Genomic DNA, 16,073 nt, shown 5'->3' with positions numbered 1-16,073 from the left:
CTGAGAGAACCAAATAAATAAATCAATATTAAAATGGAGAAACAGACATGGAGAACAGACTTACGGACACGGGGAGAGGGGAGGAGAGGGTGAGATGTATGGAAAGAGTAACATGGAGGCTTATATTACTGTATGTAAAATAGATAACCAATGGGAATTTGCTGTATGTCTCAGGGAACTCAAACAGGGGCTCTGCATCAACCTAGAGGAGCGGGATGGGGAGGGAGACGGGAGGAAAGTTCAAGAGGGAGGGGACTTATGTATACCTATGGCTAATTCATGTTGAGGTCTGATAGAAAACAAAATTCTGTAAAGCAATTATCCTTAATTTAAAAATAAATTAATTAAAAACTAGCAAAAAAAAAAAAAACCCACAAGCAAACAAACAGGTATTACAGTAGTAGTTTCCTGCCTGAGTCTGCAGACTGCAGCTGGACCGTGACAAAGGACTTCCGGTCTAAAATGAAATAATATTTTTTCAGTACTTTTTAATTCTGAAATTATAGCCTTTCTAACCCTACAAAGATTAAGCTATGTTCTTTTATGAAAAAATGGTGACATTCTAAGATTGTTTGGAATAAGAGGGAATATCATTTCTTTTTTATCAATTTTGAGAGATTTTCCCCCTGTAATTAGTTAACTTTTAATAAAATCCTAAAGCCTGGAAGTGCTGCATCAAAGATGACCAGAATGGGAAAGGAACTTGAATCTTTTCACGAGAAGGCCAATAGTTGATGTAGAACTCACGACTGGAGGATGACCATGGAAAGACAACAGTGTTCAGAGGAAACGGATCTAATTAAAGACTCAACAGTGAGTGCATAAGTCCAAAAGGAAATCACAAAACTGCAAGTGAAAGCATTTGGATGACAGGAAAATAACACCTGGCAGGAGTTACAGAATAGATGTTAAGATGAAAGGAAGACATGGAGGGATGATGCTTTTTAAATTCAGGTTGCAAAACTGTTCCAAGGCAAGATACTAAGGCGCCAGAGGTCCCAGAACCAAGGCATCAACTCCAAGTCTCCCTCTGCTGGAAGCAGAGCACCTAGTACATTCTTGCCCTACTGACAGTTTCACTTATAAGAATTTTTTTTACATTGAATTATAATTGGTATGTTATACTAGTTTCAGGTATACAACATAGTGATTAATATTTTTATACATTATATAATGATCACCATGATAAGCCTAGTAACCATCTGTCACCGACACAGTTATTACAATATTATTGACATTAGTCCGTGTGCTGTACATTACATCCCATGACTTGTTTATTTTATAGCTAGGAGTCTGTACCTCTTAATCCCGTTCGCCCATTTCACCTGCTCCCTCACCCCTGTCCCCTTGGCTACCACTTCTTTGTCCTCTGTGTCTATGAGTCTCTTTCTATTTTGATTTTGTCACTTCCTGGAATGTTGAAGAAAGATGGTCAGACATAACTTTTATAGATTTCAAGTCAGATTTCAAAATGTTCCAAGAAAAATCACCTGAGCGGCTCAAAGGGGACAGCTAGTTCTCCTGTGTGAAGCTCCAGTATTTTGTTTCCCCCAAAGGATCCTGCTGAGGAAAAAAGAGCCTTCACCAATCAGAAAACTGCACTGGTTGTTTTCTGATGTGATCAAACTATGAGCAGGGACAAATGACAAGTTTCTTACACTAAAAAATGAACCAAACAAGTAAAGCAAGGACACAGCTCATGTGAAAATGTTAAACCAATATGAAGGTTTTAGTGGACTGAAAGGTCAGTTTGAAGTGCTAAAGGATGAGGCTGCCAAAAAAACCAATGCAATGTTAGGGCTCATTCCTTGCATTCCTAGGTAGATGCGATGGTTCCACTGGACTCTGACCTGAGCAGAAGTTCAGTTCTGGGAAATTTTTCCGTTTTTGTGTGAACAAAACATTTTCATTTTAAAGAAATAAGGAGAAGCGGGACTTTTAAAAAATCATTCAGGACTTCCCTAGTGGTCCAGTGGATAGGATTTTGCCTGCCAATACAGGGGACATCGGTTAGATCCGTGGTCCGGGAAGATTCCACATGCCTTGGAGCAACTAAGCCTGTGAGCGGCAACTACTGTGCTGAAGCCCGTGCACAGAAAGGCCAAGTACCGCAACAAGAGAAGCTACCACGATGAGAAGCTCACGAACCGCAACTAGAGAGTAGCCCCCACTCGCCACAACTAGAGAAAGCTCAAGAGCAGCTGCAAAGACCCAAGTGCAGCCAAAAATAAATAAATACATTAATTAATTAAAATATTTTTAAAAATCATCCATAATTATACTATCTAGAAATAACCGCATTAAATACTTTTAAACATATGTATGTATACATGTATTCTTTCTATATCAATAAATATGGAATATAAAAATGCAGTCACCCTGTAATAGGGAAGAAGAAACTTTTATACTCTATTACAAAATAATCAGGGCTTCCCTAGTGGCTCAGCAGTAAAAAAAAATCCTGCCTGCAATGCAAGAGATGCGGGTTCAATCGCTGGGTTAGGAAGACCCCCTGGAGAAGAAATGGCAGCCCACTCCAGTGTTCTTGTCTGGGAAATCCCACGGACAGAGAAGCCTGACAGGCTACAGTCCATGGGGTCGCAAAGGAGCTGGACACAACTTACTGACTAAACAACAACAAGAACTAAGAGTAGGAATTTATGCTAATAAATTTTAGCACCATTAACAATATACTAGAAATCTCAGTGTCCACTGTTTATAAGTGTGACATCTAAAAGTAAATTATGTAGTTTTGTTGGTATTGACATGGAATGATATTTTAAAATATCAATTTGCAGATAACTCATATAATGCCACCCCATTTTTGTAAAATAAAAGTTTATATAAATAAATATGTGCATGTTCTACAAGTGAAACAGGAGGGAAGGGGGCAGGGAACAAGCTTTAAAAGAAAGACTCAGCGGTAGGGTATGACAAAAACTGGTTGGAACCGCCTTTTTTCCTCAGCGCTTGGCGCTGACCGGTTGCTCGCCTCTTTTCCTCCACTGCCTCCTGTTCTAGATTAGCCATCGCCATGGGTTTTGGAGACTTGAAAAGCCCTGCTGGCCTCCGGTGCTCAGTGACTACTTGGAGGACAAGAGTTACATTGAGGGGTGCGTGAAGTCACAAGCAGATGTGGCAGTATTTGAAGCCGTCTCTGGCCCACCACCTGCCGACTTGTGTCATGCCCTGCATCGGTATAATCACATCAAATCTTATGAGAAGGAAAAGGCCAGCCTGCCAGGAGTGAAGAAAGCTTTGGGCAAGTATGGTCCTGTTAATGTGGAAGACACCACAGTAAGAGGAGCTACAGATAGTAAAGATGATGATGACATTGATCTCTTTGGATCTGAGGAGGAGGAGGAAAGTGGAGAAGCCAAGAGGCTAAGAGAAGAACACCTTGCCCAGTACGCGTCAAAGAAAGCCAAAAAGCCAGCACTTGTCTCCAAGTCTTCCATCTTATTAGACGTGAAACCTTGGGATGATGAGACCGATACGGCAAAACTAGAGGAATGTGTCAGAAGCATTCAAGCAGACGGCTTGGTCTGGGGCTCTTCTAAACTAGTTCTGGTTGGGTATGGCATTAAAAAACTTCAAATACAATGTGTAGTTGAAGACAACAAAGTTGGAACAGATATGCTGGAGGAGCAGATCACTGCTTTCTACAAGTAGGTACAGTCTGTGGATGTGGCTGCATTCAACAAGATCTAAAATCCATCATGGATCAGTTCCCTTAAATAAAAGTTTGAAAGACAAAAAAAAAAAAAAAAAACTGGTTAGAACCAACGCAGCTCAAGATGGCAGCAGATTCGACTTCCAGTGGACCTTGAGACTCATTATACATTCATTATAATTCATTAGCATGCTAAATGACACACCCACCAGTGTCATGACAGTTCTGAGGCCAATCATGAAAGGCCAAAAAGTGGGCAGTGGCCTAATGCCTGGAAATCTCCCACTTATTAGCCTATGAAATTACTCAACCCATAAAAACTAACCACCCCATATTTTAGGGCCTCTCACCTTCTGACAGTCCACACTCTGTCTGTGGAATGTGCTTCTCCTAAGTCCACTTCTTACCTATTACTGTCTCTAACTGAATTCTTTCTGTGACAATACATCAAGAACCTAAGCTTTATTAAGTCCTAAGACCAAGTGTATGATCTCAGTTAAAAGATGTGAGTTCAAGACCCATCTGAGGTGCGTGGTCTCAAAAGCATAAATTGCTTCATTAATAATGTTTGCTGCTGGAGAGTAGAATAGGCTGATAACATTCTCATTGTTTATTTTCAGGACTGGCTGAAATTTTACAATGAATGTGTATTTTTACAGTTAAAAATTAGAGATCAGAAACAAAAAAGCTCTCCGGTCAAAAGTGATCCTCATTTTGATTTATATTCATCTGTCACTGGTGCAAGTGAAGTCGCTCAGTCGTGTCCGACTCTTTGCGACCCCATGGACTGTAGCCTACCAGGCTCCTCTGTCCATGGGATTTCCCAGGCAAGAATACTGGACTGGGTAGCCATTTCCTTCTCCAGGGGATCTTCCCAACCCAGGAACTGAACCCAGGTCTCCCACGCTTTACCGTCTGAGCCATGGGAATCAGGTGTGCTCACTTTGATTCCTACCTAGCCCAGCACAGGCATTTACCTGATAGTTGACAAAGCTTGGAGAAAGCAAAAAGCATTGCAGGAATGGACTCCCAGAGGGCTGAGTAAGGTCAAACAGAAGTAAAGTAAGAGGCTGTGAGGTAGAATTCATATTTTATAGCAAGACAAGAAAAATTTAAACAGAAAAATTTCTTCTCTGCCCTTTAGCTTCCTCTCTTCCCCACTGAGCATTGTATATCTGAATTATGCATCAACCAAACCTCCCCAGTTTGCAGGAATACCTGCTCAAACATAGAAAGCAACATTCTCTTAGAATCGACAAGAGAACTCCTTAAAGATAGCATTTCTGGACTTCCCTGATTGTCCAATGGTTAAGACTCTGGGTTCCCAGTGCAGGGGACATGGATTCTATCCCTGATCAGGGAAGATCCCAGTTGCCACACAGGGAGGCCACACCCCCAAAAAATAACATTTCTTTTTGATCTTATAAGGTGTAACTTGATCTACCATGATGAAGTGTGTGTGTGTGTGTGTTTGTGTGTGTGTGTGTTAGTCGCTCATTCGTGTCAGACTCTCTGTGACTCTCTCAATGGACTGTAGCTTGCCAGACTCCTCTGTCCATGGGATTTCCCAGGCAAGAATACTGGACTGGGTAGCCGTTCCTTTCTCCAGGGGATCTTCCCAACCCAGGGATTGAACCCGGGTCTCCCACATTGCAGGCAGATTCTTTGTCATCTGAACCACCAGGGAAGCCCATAATGAAGTTTAGATCTGGATTACATAAACTGTCAATAATGTGTCATTTGATATACAACCCTCTGTCATATGTCAAGAAACTCATATAACTGTGTCTTGACTTTTTACTGGTTCAACAGTTCTCAGAGCTTTCTGAGATGCTCTTCTTGGGTTATAATCCTCAAAGTCAGCTCAAATGAAAGTTTCCATTTGTTTATTAGATTAATTTTTCACCTACAAGGCTAAATTCTCCGTGTTGAAAAAGAGACAAATTTTTTGTCTCTTTCCCTTTTCTGAGACATATACTTCAGAAAACTTGTGAGTTCTGTCTGTTCTTTGAAATGTACATAAATATTAAAGTATGTTTATGTATATAAATCTTAAATGTGCATAAATCTTTAGTTTTAAATTTTAAATCAGCCTCTGACCAGCTTTGTGACCCAGCAAGTCTTTCTTCAGGACCTTGGAACCATCTCTTTGAAGTAGACTAAAGAAAGATGGCACCCTTCCTCCCAGTCTCCATGAGAGAATAGGAACCTAGCTTGGAGGACACCTCACTCTCAAACTACCTTCTGTCATAAAGATATGAGAAGTTTATTTTTGCTCTGGATAAAGCTAATTAGCTAACAGATGGCTATGCAATTACCAGATGAAATTAGGATATTACCTGTGACAGATGTAAGAGGTCTTGACCACACCATTTGTCACCACTTGCATTCTAGTTCCCTGACCAGTGATTGAATCTGGGCCCCCTGCATCAGAAGCACAGAGTCTCAGCCACTGGCCCACCAGGGAAGTCCATAGCCCCTATTCTCATCTGAGTGGCCTTTGTTTCCACAGCACTCTACAGAGTTGCCTTAGGTGTGTGCTCCATGAAAAGCACAGGTGTTAATCCAGGCAAGGTGTATACTGCAGTGCTAGAGGTCAAGGAGGACAGGACTATAAACCCTAGTGTTTCTGGTGACATTGAAAAAAATCTGGCTTGAGCTCACCTGAGCCATAGACCTACATGGTGCCAGTCAAATATCTCAGGCAGTGTTTGGGCACCAAGAATTCAAAAAGTTTAGTTAGAAATAGGCATCTTTCTAATTCCTCAGTAAGGGGGAAGGGCTACACTTGGTGCAGAAAGAAAGCTTTAGTCAAACTATTTTTGAGTCATGAGAAATAATGACCTTCTCAAAAGTGCTCAATAAAGAGGGGTTTGATATACAGGTACAGACAACCTCATCAAATCCAGGAATAGGGAATAAAACTGTCAGCGTCTTGACCTGAGAAATCACTAGAGAAGAGGGTCCTTCACTCTCATGTCTCTGCAACCGAGCTGACTCTCACCCATCTCTTCTCTATTTTCTGTTTTCTCTATTGCTCTCTATGATGGGCAGACGGGGCTCCTCATTACTCATCAGCTTGTTGCAATAACTTATAATGGTAAGTGTCTGAAAAAGAATATATATTCATATATACACATATGTGAATATACATAACTGAATATGTATAACTGAATCACTTTGGTGTACACCTGAAACTAACACAAATTGTAAATCAACTACACTTCAATCACAAAAAAAAGAAAAAAAAAAAGAGAAGAGATGGAGGGACCCCTTCCCCAACCAAAGTAATTACTCATCAGCTTGTACCTGCCCCAAATGGCCACTCCAGGCACCAAGTCTCCTTGAGCTTCCAGAGGCAACATCACCATTGTCTGATAGAATCACTACATCTGTTAGTTCAGACTCTCAAAAAACAGACATTTGTTTGTACAATTTATCTGTCCCAGCCAAGCCACACAGGTCATAGATCACTGGCCAGGCAATGGATTGTGCCTTCAGTCAAATTATCCATCCGTGGGTCAGTCCTTGGAAGCTGAGGGAACAGGGTATGTCTTACATAAGAATGGAAGAGTGTTGGGTGTTATGAATGTGTTCTAGCACAGAAAGCAGTGTTATTAAATAACACGGACTACATATATCCACCACAGTCATTCCAAATGTCCACTGAGGGAAGACAGTGGGTCACAGGATATGACGGTGGCCTGGAGAATAATGAAGATTATTCCTAGAAAGATTCCTAGAGAAAACAGAAGGAAAGGGCGTCCATGGCGAACAAATTAGGGAAGACTTTGTGTCAAGTTGATAGAATAGTTGTATTCAGGATCCATGAGGAAAGGGGGTCAAATATGTTGGGACTTCAAACAGGACACACACAGGCTGTAGACCCTTCTGCAATTCTTGGAATATTCAGTGTGGACAGAACTTGGAGATCATCAAGTCAAGCCCTGATGCATTTCAGAGGAGAGCACTGAGGGCCAGAGTGGCAGGTGACACAGTGACACCACCGTGGCCACAGAGTTAGAGTTGGAACCAAGGCCAGAGTCCAAGTCCCTGTCTCTAAACTCAGCTTCTTTCTGCTATAGACCACTCAGGATCCCTCAGCTAGCTCAGTCTTTTGCTAAGGCAAGTCCTCTCTCCTATTTTTATTTCTTTCTTTAATCTTTGCTTTTTGGCCATGCTGCATGGAATATGGGATCTTAGTTCCCCGACCAGAGATCATAGCCACCCCCCTTGCAGGGGAAGCACAGAGTCTCAACCACTGGATCACCCGGGATGCCCCTATCTTTTTCTTTCCTAAAAAATTCCTCTCTTTTAATACTGGGAGTGTGCACGGTGGGTACCTGGTAGTGAAGAGGAAGAGGAACTATCCCCCTCCTCTGTGGTCACTGACAGAGGACACTCCTCTCCTCAGCATTGTCCTCATCCTCTTTTCCAAACCCGCTCGAACCCAGTCACACATCCCTGAGGACCCTCAACACTGTATCATTCCTCAGAGTACACATGCAGGGGTTGAGGAATGGAGTCACGACACTGCTCAGGACTGAAGGAACCTTGTTGGCCTCCAGATATTCTTTCTGGGAGGGAGTCACATAGATAAACACCACGATACTGCTGGAAATCACAACTATGGTCAAGTGGGAAGCACGGGTTTGAAGGCCTTGTTTCTTCCACTTGCAGAAGGGATGCTTCCTATCATCAGGATGATGTACGTGTAGAAAAAGGCCAGGAGGACTATGCCGCAGAGGAAGACCGTGGATGAAAGCATAAAATCCATCAGCTCGATGGCAGTGGCGCCCGCACAGGTGGGGGCCAGCAAAGTCCACTGTCACGGAAGAAGTGGTTAATGACGCCAGAGTTGCAGAAGGGCAGCTGGGAGATGAGGATGGTTGGAAAGAGCACAGATACGAAGCTTCCTGCCCAAGAGAACACAACTGTCCTGATGCAGACAGGGGGCCTCATGATGGTGCTGTACCACAGGGGGTAGCAGATGGTGGCGTAGCAGTTATAGGACATGACTGTCAGCAGGAGAAACTCTACCATGCCCAGGAAGAAGTAGAAATAGCACTGGGTGATACAGCCAGCAAAGGAGATGGTGTTATCACCAGATACTAAGTTGGCCCGTGCTTTGGGGAAATGACAGAGGTGAAGAGGATGTCCAGGATGGAGAGGCTGCGTACATGGAGGTGTGGAGGCGGGCCCAGGACAGCACCACGGAGATGATGAGCAGGTTTCCCAGGAGCGTCAGCAGGAACGCGGGCAGCAGGAACACCAGGAACAGCAGCTCCACCTGCCTGCTGAGAGGAAATCCCAGCAAGATAAACTCCATCAGCAGGGCACTCTGATTCTCCACGGGCCATCCGCCCAGCTCAGTACCTCTAATGGGACGAAGGGAGATGATATTTAGGTGCATGTTCACGGTACGAAATCCCAGGGCTGTTCACTAGAAAAATAGACAGGATGTGCTAATCCAGATTAGATTTGTAAACCAAATTTAACCTGGTTTCAAATTATTTGCCCATGGAGCTGGAAAATGTGAGGGTTTTTTTTGTTTGTTTTTGTTTTGAGAATGATGCCCCTTTTAGTAAGGGTGCCTGCCCTGAGACCTCACAATCACACAGTTCATATGAACTTCCTAAAAAATAACGTAGTAATTTCCATCAAAAAACCTTAAAATTGAGCAAATCCTTAGACATCCTACTTCCATCTTGAGAAAATAGACATTAATATCTTACCACAGGAATATTCACCACAAAACTGCTTATAACAAGGGAAATTTGGCAACAACTTACATATCAAGAATGGGGGATAAAATGAGTAAATTATAGAATATCTAAATAATAATATATCATGTGGTTATTTAAATTATATTTTACAGCATTATGTAATTCCAAAATATTCACAGTATTTATTAAGGTTTTTCTAAGCAAGTTATCAACCAGTAATAACATTATGATCCCATTTTGGGAGTAAAATGTAAATCAGCAAAGATTCTAGAATAGTCGAGACATTGCTAAATAAGAAGATGGCAAGGAGGACTTGCCTAGGCAGATAACAAGACATAAGACGAGAATGATTAAGGCAAGGTGGTCATGACATGAATACACACAAAATGGCCAGCAGAGCAAAATAAAGAGCCAAGAAACAACTCCACACAAATAGGGCATAGTGCTCTATGTCAGAGATGAACGGAAGCTGGTATTGCTGATTGTCTGTATGAGGAAAAAGTAAAATTGGATTCCCTATCCATATCAGACATTAACATCCATTTCAGATGGACAAAAAAATTAAAAGTAAAAATCAAAACTTTCAGAAGAAATGAGAGAAGAATATTGTTTGGGGCCATAGTATACAATCATGGCATCTGGTCCAATCACTTCATGGAAAATTGATGGGGAAACAGTGGAAACAGTGTCAGACTTTATTTTTTTGGGCTCCAAAATCACTGCAGATGGTGACTTCAGCCATGAAATTAAAAGACGCTTACTCCTTGGAAGGAAAGTTATGACCAACCTAGATAGCATATTCAAAAGCAGAGACATTACTTTGCCAACAAAGGTCCGTCTAGTCAAGGCTTTGGTTTTTCCTGTGGTCGTGTATGGATGTGAGAGTTGGACTGTGAAGAAGGCTGAGCGCCAAAGAATTGATGCTTTTGAACTGTGGTGTTGGAGAAGACTCTTGAGAGTCCCTTGGACTGCAAGGAGATCCAACCAGTCCATTCTGAAGGAGATCAGCCCTGGGATTTCTTTGGAAGGAATGATGATGCTAAAGCTGAAACTCCAGTACTTTGGCCACCTCATGCGAAGAGTTGACTCATTGGAAAAGACTCTGATGCTGGGAGGGATTGGGGGCAGGAGGACTAGGGGATGACAGAGGATGAGATGGCTGGATGGCATCACTGACTCGATGGGCGTGAGTCTGAGTGAACTCCGGGAGTTGGTGATGGACAGGGAGGCCTGGCATGCTGCGATTCATGGGGTTGCAAAGAGTCGGACACGACTGAGCAACTGAACTGAACTGATACAAAAGAGTTTACTAAAGAACAGAAAATTTCTAAACAAAAATGAAAATATTGATAAATTAAGCTACATTACAATTAAGAGTTTTCTGGGAATTTCCTGACGGTCTGAGCTCTCACTCCTGAGGAACTAAGATACCACAAATCACACAGCATGTGGCCCATATATATATACAATTCATTTAAGAGTTTCTGTTTGTTAAATGACCCAAAAGTAAAGTTAAAGGCAAATGACAAACAGGGAGAACATATTTGTGACAGAGATAATGCACAAATGTTTAGTATGAATGATATAGAATCAATATATTGATTTTTACAAAGCCATAAAAAGTAGATAAGCCATCTAATAAAAAGTAGACCAAACATTTGACCTGAATTACATTTAAGAAGGAGGAAATACAGAATAATGTACCAAAAGATGCTTAATCTCATTAGTAATTAGGGATGTTCAAATTAAGACAGTAACAAGATACTATTCTTCAGGTCAGTTCAGTCACTTAGTCGTGTCCAACTCTTTGCAACCCCATGAATCGCAGCATACCAGGCCTCCCTGTCCATCACCAACTCCCGGAGTTCACTCAGACTCACATCCATTGAGTCTGTGATGCCATCCAGCCATCTCATCCTCTGTCGTCCCCTTCTCCTCCTGCACCTAATCCCTCCCAGCATCAGAGTCTTTTCCAATGAGTCAACTCTTCCCATGAGGTGGCCAAAGTACTGGAGCTTCAGCTTCAGCATCATTCCTTCCAAAGAAATCCCAGGGCTGATCTCCTTCAGAATGGACTGGTTAGATCTCCTTGCAGTCCAAGGGACCCTCAAGAGTCTTCTCCAACACCTCAGTTCAAAAGCATCAATTCTTCGGTGCTCAGCCTTCTTCACAGTCCAACTCTCACATCCATACATGACCACAGGAAAAACCAAAGCCTTGACTAGACGGACCTTTGTTGGCAAAGTAATGTCTCTGCTTTTCAATATGCTACCTAGATTGGTCATAACTTTCCTTCCAAGGAGTAAGTGTCTTTTAATTTCATGGCTGCAGTCACCATCTGCAATGATTTTGAAGCCCCAAAAAATAAGGCTGACACTGTTTCCACTGTTTCCCATCTAGTTCCCATGAAGTGATGGGACCAGATGCCATGATCTTCGTTTTCTGAATGTTGAGCTTTAAGCCAACTTTTTCACTCTCCTCTTTCACTTTTATCAAGAGGCTTTTTAGTTCCTCTTCACTTTCTGCCTTAAGGGTGGTGTCATCTGCATATCTGAGGTTATTGATATTTCTCCCGGCAATCTTGATTCCAGCTTGTGCTTCTTCCAGTCCAGCGTTTCTCATGATGTACTCTGCATAGAAGTTAAATAAGCAAGGTGACAGTATACATCTTTGATGTACTCCTTTTCCTATTTGGAACAGTCTGTTGTTCCATGTCCAGTTCTAACTGTTACTTCTTGACCTGCATACAGATTTCTCAAGAGGCAAGTCAGGTGGTCTGGTATTCCCATCTCTTTCAGAATTTCCCACAGTTTATTATGATCCACACAGTCAAAGGCCTTGGCATAGTCAATAAAGCAGAAATAGATGTTTTTCTGGAACTCTCTTGCTTTTTCCATGATCCAGCAGATGTTGGCAATTTGATCTCGGGTTCCTCTGCCTTTTCTAAAACCAGCTTGAACATCTGGAAGTTCACGGTTCACATATTGCTGAAGCCTGGCTTGGAGAATTTTGAGCATTACTTTGCTAGCGTGTGAGATGATTGCAATTGTGTGGTAGTTTGAGCATTCTTTGGCATTGCCTTTCTTTGGAATTGGAATGAAAACTGACCTTTTCCAGTGGCCACTGCTGAGTTTTCCAAATGTGCTGGCATATTGAGTGCAGCACTTTCACAGCATCATCTTTCAGGATTTGAAATAGCTCTACTGGAATTCCATCACCTCCACTAGCTTTGTTCGTAGTGATCTTTCTAAGGCCCACTTGACTTCACATTCCAGGATGTCTGGCTTTAGATGAGTGATCATACCATCTTGAATATCTTGGTCATGAAGCTCTTTTTTGAGTTCTTTTGTGTATTCTTGCCACCTCTTCTTAATATCTTCTGCTTCTGTTAGGTCCATACCATTTCTGTCCTTATCGAGCCCATCTTTGAATGAAATGTTCCCTTGGTATCTCTATTCTTATACCCCCTATATTGGTAAAGAGTCTGCCTGCAATGCAGGAGACCTAGGTTCAATCCCTGGGTCAGGAAGATCCCCTGGAAAAGGAAATGGCAACTCAATCCAGTATCCTTGCCTGGAGAATCCCATGGACAGAGAAGCCTGGTGGGCTCTATATAGTCCATGGGGTCACAAAGAGTTGGACACAGCTGAGTGACTAACACACATACATATTGAAAAAAATAGAAATATGATTTTAAAAAATGTTGAAGAGATGGTGAATCCATCTAAATTCTTTTTTTTTAATTTTTAAAAAATGTTATTGAAGGAGACTCCCATTCAGTAGGAAGGGAAGTGGTCTGGTGGTTAGGAATCCACCTTGCAATGCAGGGGACCTGGGTTCCATCTCTAGTCCTGGAACCCTGTTCAGGGAGCTCAGGGCCCATGTGCCACATGGGCATGGCCAAATTAGAAAAAAGAAAAAGTTTAATGAAGCAAGGATACATGGATCAGATTGTAATAGGATCTTCTGTGCTTTAGGCAACCCAGAAAAGCCAGATGGTTGCTCTGCATTCAGCTAATCATGCTACCTCTAAGCTCAGATCTGCTCATCCAGGTTTTGCAGCCACCTAGAACCTTCTGTAGTAACTACCTTGATCAAAAGCCACAGCGTGCTCCACATCATACCAGTAGCACCTAACAGGTGACATGAACCCCTCCCTGGTGGCTCAAGTGGTAAAGAATCTGCCTGCAATGCAGGAGAGCCAGTTTCCATCCTTGGGTAGGAAAGATCCCCTGGAGAAGGAAATGGCAACCCACTCCAGTATTCCTACCTGGGAAATCCCATGGACAGAGGAGCCTGGTGGTCTACAGTCCATGGGGTTGCAAAGAGTCTGACACGACTGAGCAACTAACACTTTCATTTCCCACTCACCTGGACTTCTGTCCTGGCTATAAAGTTGTCTCTAATGAGCAAGCACATGGTGTAGACAGCTGGAAGGTTGAGTCTGTTGGATTTTTATATTCTTTATGAAGTTACAGGGAGTGGCATCCATTCCAGTACTGGGCCCATCCATTCCAGTACTGGGCCCATCCATTCCAGTAAGTAGCCGTCAGTCCAGCTGGGCCATCCATTGACCAACTGGCGCCTCCCATGCTGTTATACATTTGACCCGGCTAAGGAGTCAGGGGGTAGCCTCACCAGCAAGCTGCTGGATGGTGGTTTGCCCCCTCTGATGCTGCCATCTTCCTTGCTCCCTCTCCAGTCCTCTCAATGGCTATAGCCCAGTCCTAGTTGCTTTTTAAGAAAAGGAACACTGCACTCACCTGATGGGCAGCAATTATTATTCTGCTTCTCTCATTTTCTTCTCCTCTGTCCCCTCAACCCGACACGGACCACCTTCCCATCAGTTGTTTTTGGAGACTGCTAGGCCAAGTGTCCCTAGGGCTAAATGGCTCCTAGGATTACTGCAGGACAGATGAATCCTGTCAGGGAAATATAGCTAATGTACTCAGAAAAATCTGGACCTGGAGCTGAAAGACCTGGTTTCAAATTCTACTTCTTACCACCTTTGAGACTGGACAAATCATTGCACCTTTCCAGACATCTGCACATAAATCCTCACATGATAAGCAGGGCTCTTTTCCCTATCTTTTTCACAGCCTGGTTGAGAAGCCCAAAATGGAAAAAAAGATAATTCCCATGAAGTGCCTTAGGAAATCATAAACATACCATAATCAAATGTTGCTGTTCTTTCAAGAAGCTCTACTACCGTGTAATATTGACAAAGAACAATTCCTGTTTTCCTTGTCTTTTTTGCTATTGTTGTTTCAGTTGCTAAGTCATGCCCAACTCTTAGCAACTCCATGAACTGCAGCATGCCAGGCTTCCCCATCCCTCATCCCCACTGAGTCAGTGATGCTCTCTAACCATCTCATCCTCTGTCTCCCCCTTGTTCTCTTGTCCTCAATCTTCCCAGCATCAGGGTCTTTTCCAGTGAGTCAGCTCTTCACATCAGGTGGCCAAAGTATTGGAGTTTCAGCATCAGTCCTTCCAATGAATATTCACGGTTGATTTCCTTTAGGATTGACTGGTTTGATCTCCTTGCGGCAATCCAAGGGACTCTCAAGAGTCTTCTCCAACACCAGAGTTCAAAAGTATCAATTCTTCAGCGCTCAACCTTCTTTATGGTCCAACTCTCACATCCATACATGACTACTGGAAAAACCATAGCTTTGACTATATAGACTTTTGTTGGCAAAGTAATGTTTCTGGTTTTTAGTTTGCTGTCTAGGTTTGTCATAGCTTTTCTTCCAAGGAGCAAGCATTTTTATGAGATATTAACCATTCCACCTTGAAACACTGTCACTTCTGGCCCTGGAATACATCTCATCAGATCACAGTTCTGCCTTAATCTATTGTGTTCTCCTTGGACAGCATATCTGGTTGTCTACAAACAACCAGACTGAAGAGAATGGAAGATGGTTCTCTATATGAGAATTTTGCTGAACCCTTCTTGCCTGGGGTTCCTGGAATGCAGTGTCCTCCACTGTCTGCATTCTACAGAGGGGGCTCAGCAATACTCACATTAGCCCAAATGAGGCACGCTGGCCAGTTTCCAGCATGTCCTGCCCACAGGGAAGCCCCAGGCTTGGGCACCGTCACGTGGAGGCTTCTATTGCCGCAAATAGACTTGCACGATCAAGGCTAAGAGGGGCAATACAATGGAAGGGTCTCACGTATGGGTCCCATGGTTGCTCTCACTGGAGTGGGGCGAGCACGCTTGACTCAGGTAAGAGCACTTTCCGAGAAGGATCCAATCATGGGGAAGTCAGGGGCGCAATTTACCGAGCTGTCCCTGAACACCAAGCCTGAGCCTGATGCCCCTGAAGCCCACTTAGGAAATGATGCAAACCCAAACATGTCTACACTAGCAAGAACTGAGTTGGAGCACTAGCCAAGGTCAACACCACCAGACACATCTCAGACAGTCTCAGAGTTCAGAGTCCTCATCTACCACTCTCCAGCCCCACCGTGACAACTGTCCACCCCTACCACTCTGTGCTCTGAACTCCTCTTCTTTCCAACATCCTAAAGTTCTGCTATCAATAGGCCAAATCGTCCAAGATCTTCCATGATCCAAAAGAAGAAACCAAGCTGCTCAGCTAGGTACTCAAAGCCCCACCCGTGGTCTTTCTCAGAATTACCTCGCAGCCTCAGCTCCCACCTTACACACT

General features: G+C 43.0%; 1 protein-coding gene and 1 pseudogene across 1 annotated transcript; one reads left to right on the top strand and one right to left on the bottom strand.

Moving 5' to 3' along the window:
• The first annotated feature begins 3,034 nt into the window (after window positions 1-3,034).
• Window positions 3,035-3,762, top strand: LOC114115696 (elongation factor 1-beta-like; annotated as a pseudogene).
• Window positions 3,763-7,108: 3,346 nt separating this feature from the next.
• On the bottom strand, window positions 7,109-9,086 carry LOC105613069 (olfactory receptor 6J1). The gene is given in 6 exon segments (XM_042252899.2): window positions 7,109-8,129; window positions 8,131-8,327; window positions 8,330-8,494; window positions 8,497-8,799; window positions 8,802-8,849; window positions 8,852-9,086. Coding segments are annotated over 6 exon segments (1,038 nt in total). The 3' UTR covers window positions 7,109-8,039.
• Between the last annotated feature and the right edge of the window lie 6,987 nt (window positions 9,087-16,073).

This window comes from Ovis aries, chromosome 7 (genome assembly GCF_016772045.2).
Source record: "Ovis aries strain OAR_USU_Benz2616 breed Rambouillet chromosome 7, ARS-UI_Ramb_v3.0, whole genome shotgun sequence".
Lineage (NCBI taxonomy): Eukaryota > Metazoa > Chordata > Mammalia > Artiodactyla > Bovidae > Ovis > Ovis aries.
This window is presented reverse-complemented; position numbering and strand designations above follow the sequence as displayed.